At 43.0% G+C, this 5,600-nt stretch overlaps 1 protein-coding gene across 3 annotated transcripts in view; it reads left to right on the forward strand.

The window, feature by feature from the left end:
• Window positions 1-2,884: 2,884 nt before the first annotated feature.
• Window positions 2,885-5,600, forward strand: part of tll1 (tolloid-like 1) — a 77,059-nt gene continuing 74,343 nt past the window's right edge. Inside the window, exons 1-2 of one of the 3 annotated variants that reach the window (XM_035416651.1) lie at window positions 2,885-3,144; window positions 3,323-3,783. In XM_035416651.1, the coding sequence (XP_035272542.1) occupies window positions 3,639-3,783 (145 nt within the window). In that variant the 5' untranslated portion in view covers window positions 2,885-3,144; window positions 3,323-3,638. The remainder of the gene's footprint in view (window positions 3,145-3,322; window positions 3,784-5,600) is intronic. The other 2 variants (XM_035416652.1, XM_035416653.1) reach the window with 2 other exon arrangements.

Raw genomic sequence — 5,600 nt, forward strand, 5'->3', positions numbered from 1 at the left:
GCCACTTTAAGAAAACATGCAAGGGATGGACTTTGAAAGTTTCTAAAGTGCACCGTTCACCTTTGCTGCTTTAAATAGCCTCCCCAATCTGAACAGCAGACATTAATCTCAATAATGGCATGGAACGTACTGCCGCTTACAGTGGACGTAATTCCATTTAAATGTTTGCAGTTCTTTAAAAGAAACAAAACATTATTTGCATTTTAGGGTCCTTCCTGTCCAAATCCGCTCCAGGCCATTGATGAAAGGGGGGGGGGGGGGGGGGGGGGTGGGGGCGTTGGTGTAACGACAAGTCAAACTTTAATTAATTGGATATAGCTGCTGGACCTGCGATGGATCGGCGACCTGTCCAGGGAATATTCCTGCCTCTCTCCCACTGCATGCTGGCTGGTATAGGCTCCATTCAGCCCCTTGCGACACTGACCTGGAATAAGCCGTTTAAAAAATGTATGGGTGGATTATAGTTTAAGATACTGTGTCCACTTGAATGGTGACTGGAAGAATCTAGCCCAGAGGGTTCTGCCCTGCAGTGTCATGAACGGGGCTGTCTGTCACTACGATGACATCATTGCCATTGCCTTTGTGGCTTTTCAAAAAACTGTAATGAATTGCATTTTTCTTTTTTTGCTACGCATTTGAGATTTGCAATCTCACTGCAGTTAGTGCCATTGTGTAAAATGTCGGTTAGAATGTCGAACTGATGCATCCGTCAACGAACGGTTCAATGTATCCTCAGGTCATCAGTGCTTAATGCTGACATTGCATTCTGCACTCCCGCCAGCAGGTCGCAGCAGTATGCTGGACTGGCAGTTAGATTGTTAGACTGTCAATCATTTTTTGTTCGATAAGAAGCTCTCTCTCTCCCCCCCTCTCTCTCTCTCTCTCTTTCTCTCTCTCTCTCTCTCTCTCTCTCTCTCTCTCTCTCTCTCTCTCTCTCTCACATACAGATACATATTTTCTTCTTCTTCAATGTATGCAGGTAATTCAGGTTACCTAAATTACCTAAATTATCAGCTGGAAATTTGATTGACTGGCTTGTGTTCATCGACATGGAAGGATCTCCTCCAGGTATTCTAAGACTAACGAGGTACCTCAGGTTTGGTTTGCGCCTTTCCTTGGTTCCGCCCACTTCTATTCACGAAGGTAACCTTAACTACTGCATCACGTTATCCTTGAAAACAGCACTACTGACCAGTAACTTTTCCCCGATGGCTCGTAAATCTATTTCAATTATAATATTATTATCCTGAATATGATGAAAAATTATGTTTAAGACGCACTGACACCTTTCGCTGAAGCCACATTGATATTGCACCTTCAATTCATTCAAATACGTCGTGGGGAGAACCTCGCTCTTTCCTAACTGAGTTGCCCAAAGTGCGTCTATCCGCATTCGAGGTCCACTCTATTTGTAAAGGATTTACAGTGCAGTTTAAACAGCGGTGAAGTTGGGACAGCCTGACGGATTGATGGAGTGACGTAAGCACCCACTGTACCTTGCCGAGAGAATTAATCTCTGTTGGAGAGTCGCGCTAATCTCACTGGGGAAATGGGCGCATTCGGAACGAGCCATAGCAGTCAGCGACAGCTCACAAATACTCTGTTCTCATTGCGAAGTAGTAACAAAGATTTGCGCAAAATACAGCCGCTAAAATGCAAGATAATTTCTTCTGAATCTATAAAAACACTAAAGCCTTAGGTATGGGCTACTTGAAGGAGGTATGTGCATTAAATTGTACATTGGAATTGGTGCCATCCGCTCAGCGTTGTTTTGTAGCTAGATGCTTAATTATTTCAAACGCTAAATCGTCAGCATGTGGCGGTTCCCCTAAAGGTTCCACAAGATAAAAAGTTGTTCAGCAGTCATGTCGAGGGGTCTTCACTAAAAGAACCTTATGTGCACCGCAATGATTTGATTTTCAGAGTCTATGTTGGCTTTTATGCAGAAATATTTACATCTTTGAATGTTGAAGCGGAAGCTGGCTTTGTATGGAAGACTAACTGACCCCCTGAAGGAAAAAACGGCTGGACTCGGAAAATGCTACACCTGCTGTCATTGCAGCAGCCATAATTTTGAACAACAACAACAAAAACAATCCCTTTAATTTTGCCGGTTAATTATTGTTTATTCACAAAATTCCATATGTTTAAATACAAAACGGTACAGTTTATTCAGCTGATTCGTTGATCTTACATACAGAATCCTAGTTGAAATTAACGCCTTCTGAATGAGGTTTGACTGGTTTGATTATTATTATTATTATTATTATTATTATTATGGTTTATTTATTTATCAATAAAATTGCAGTCTTGTCATCTCTCATTGACCCTTCCACGTAACCTAACCCAGACCATTTAAAGATACAGGACAACGTGCCCATAGAACCTAATGCAGGCTTTTAATAATTAAAAACATATCCAGAGTTGTGCGCGCTCGTGGATGTGTGCGTGCCTGTGTTTTTTTTTTAGTTTTTATTTGGGGGGGGGGGGGCGGGGGGGCGCTTCAGACACAATAAAGCGCGTCTGTTAAATGTAACACCACTGCCTTGTCTACCCCCCACCGCCTCTAAAAAATGTAACTTTGGAAACCCAGATTATAGTTGTGAGGACTGTTTATGACCAGACTCTCACCTACATGGAAGCTAGTTTTAAACATTCAACATCCAACATCCTGAATTTCTCCATCAAGGGTCGCGGTTTTTTATTTAGTGATTATTTCCTCTTTACGATTTTGAGCAATTGTATAGGCTCCTTTACAGCTCGCGCCTTCTCTTTTTATTTCTCGCGCACAATTGAGTTTAATACGTATACGACGTAACAGTATAATAAAAGCAATATTCTCTTAGAAATGTCTTCCAATGTGCCTGTCCAGTTGTCGCCGTCTTGTTTTCCCCTCATCCTTAAGACACACCGGCCACAATGACAAAGCTTAAAGGAGTGCAATTGTCTGGGATCACACGTTGTTTTCCCCTTGCAACGGAGGTTGCCCTGCGTCTGTAGGTCGGTCGCTGTTTTCTCACGACTCGCGTGAAGTTACAGATTCTGTTATCTTGAGACTACATAAGAGGCGGTCCGGATCCTGACCCCGATTGTATGAATAAGTAAGCAGGATGCTCACGGCGAAGGGGTGCCTATAGGATTTTAGTAAGTTAGCAAAAAGTGCTCGTGCTGGCGCGCTGCCCTGCCGCGTTTGCTTGTCACCAGAAGCCCCGAGCCCACAGCGCTTGTTGTTTTAAACATTTGCGTCCTGTTGTACTTACAGAGACCAGTGTTTTTTTACTCTCTCTCTAATGCTGCGCTGGATCTTTTATTTTCCCAACAGGGCTTGCACCCGGGGATTTCGTCTCGTGAAGAACACAGTCCACTGGATTCAGGGATCGTAGAGGAGCGAAGCGGAGCGCAAATCCCAAAGCGGAGCGAGTTGCTGCAACGCTCGAAAACTTACTAACCGCTGTCATCGGCGAAGTGATATACGCTCCGGAGCGCGAGAGAGGCTTCGCGATGTCCCTCTAAATTCCATTTACAAAATACCGTCGAGACTTTTCGGAGGAAAGCACATTTCCTCAAAGTGGCTGAGGTACTTTTTCATTCATTTGTAACTTTGGCTGGTGTGTATCCATTCGGCATTAACACCTACAATGTATTGGATCACAATTTTACTTGCTGGATTGACTTTATGCGGGAAAGTGACAATGCGCAATATCTTAGATTATGAAGACAGTTATGATTATTATGAAGAAGACAGAGCGGAAACAATCGACTACAAAGATCCCTGCAAAGCTGGTAAGTAGACAACGTTGAATTAACTTTCAGTTATTTTGTTTCAGAGGGAAGTCCCAGGTTTATTCGTCATTGCATTGATTTGATTTTTATTGTTGATTTAATAAAATCACACGCGCAGGCTCTCTCTCTCTCTCTCTCTCTCTCTCAAACACACACACACACAGAGGGAGAGGGAGAGAGAGAGAGAGATAGAGAGACTGTTTACAGTCATTAAGTTGGCAATATGGTGTTTTTGTTGAGGCAAATGATTCATCGTTTCGCAGTTACTTTCTATAGTCAGTTCATACAAGCCGGTACCAAGTGTCTGTAGCCTACTACTGGCTGCTTCAACTGTCGTTACCTGGCGAAACCACACCAGCAAGAATGTATACAGCCAAATTGGTGATAAACATAATGTGCGCAGCCTAGACGGGCCTGAAATATCCTCTCCAGTGATTTAGCGGCATTATTAGGCGCGGGTAATGACTGTGACAGCGGTCTTAGTGGTGCTGGACCACACACCTTGGACAACAGACCGCACTCCTTGTAGCTAAATCTGTCCTGATCTAGCCGAGGTTCCCCGGTAAGCCATTAACGCGCGAGGCCACAAGCAGTTTGCTGTCACACGTCAGTAAAACTGCTTCGCCCCGTTCCAACAGCGGCGTGCCACTCACCAACTGCGGTTGCAGTTAAGACACATTTTCAAAGATGTACACAACATTTGCAGGAAAAAAAACTCAAGGTATAGATGGATGGGTAGTTTAAGTGGCCACCGTGTTACCTAATTATTTTCATTTCCTTTGGCCATCACTCTCGCACAATGTATTTATTTTGGGTAGTAAATCCGTTCTACGATAGGCTTCTACCCGGGAAGGTTCCATTATACAAACCAGTGAATGTACAACGTATACGCGTGATCTTTATAACTTGTGCCGTGGAATTCGCTCCTCACATTACGCACCTTAAAATTATAATTAATTCGTTTGTAGAATTAATAGATTTTATGAGCGACGCGGTCGTGTCAGCGAACTCTTCCTAGAGTACGTTCTTTTTTATTAGGAAGTGCGCAAATTATCCATAGTCAGAATAAAACTGTTTGCGTCAGTGTATCAGGGAGGTTGATTGGAAATCGTTGGTTTATGTGTTCACCTCTATCCACTGTAGAGCTTTTTTATGACTGGGTAGGGTAGAATCGCAGTCTGGCCGAGCTCCATGCGATACGACACTGTCGTGTTGGCTGGCTGGTGCATGGGTCATCTGCATCATCGTCTGTCACCTTCACACTTCGCTGATTAATAGCGGGAATATCGTGTCTTTTATGGGAAGAACTGAATTAAAACTCCTTGGGGGAATCCTTGGATGTCTCTGCGTTTATCATTGGCTCACTGACTGACGCAAGCGGTGAACGTGCTGCTCTGTGTATCCGTGTTCGTAGTACTGTACTAAATACGTCGAGTATGTAGCCACATTATAGCTAGATTTATTACATTACGTTACATTTATTTAGCAGACGCTTTTATCCAAAGCGACGTACAAAAGTGCATTTCATGGTCATGGACAACTTTCACTTAGTATGTCCACACATGCATCCAGTCATAATTTATATACATTTTCCCATCAGACAAGTGAACCTGAATTAAATACAGTTTCCCATTCATTCATATTCATATTGGTTTTGAAATTGGTGAACCAATGTTACTGGGCCATTTTGATCCACAGTGTAATTATTATTATTTATTTTTTTTGTTATACTTTAAAGTTTGATCTTATCAACCACTGGAAGACACCTGGGACACAAGGTGATGTGTAGTTGTAGATAAATGGCCGCTGTACTGGTC

The sequence above is a fragment of the Anguilla anguilla genome, chromosome 5 (assembly GCF_013347855.1).
Source record: "Anguilla anguilla isolate fAngAng1 chromosome 5, fAngAng1.pri, whole genome shotgun sequence".
In the NCBI taxonomy this organism is placed as follows: domain Eukaryota; kingdom Metazoa; phylum Chordata; class Actinopteri; order Anguilliformes; family Anguillidae; genus Anguilla; species Anguilla anguilla.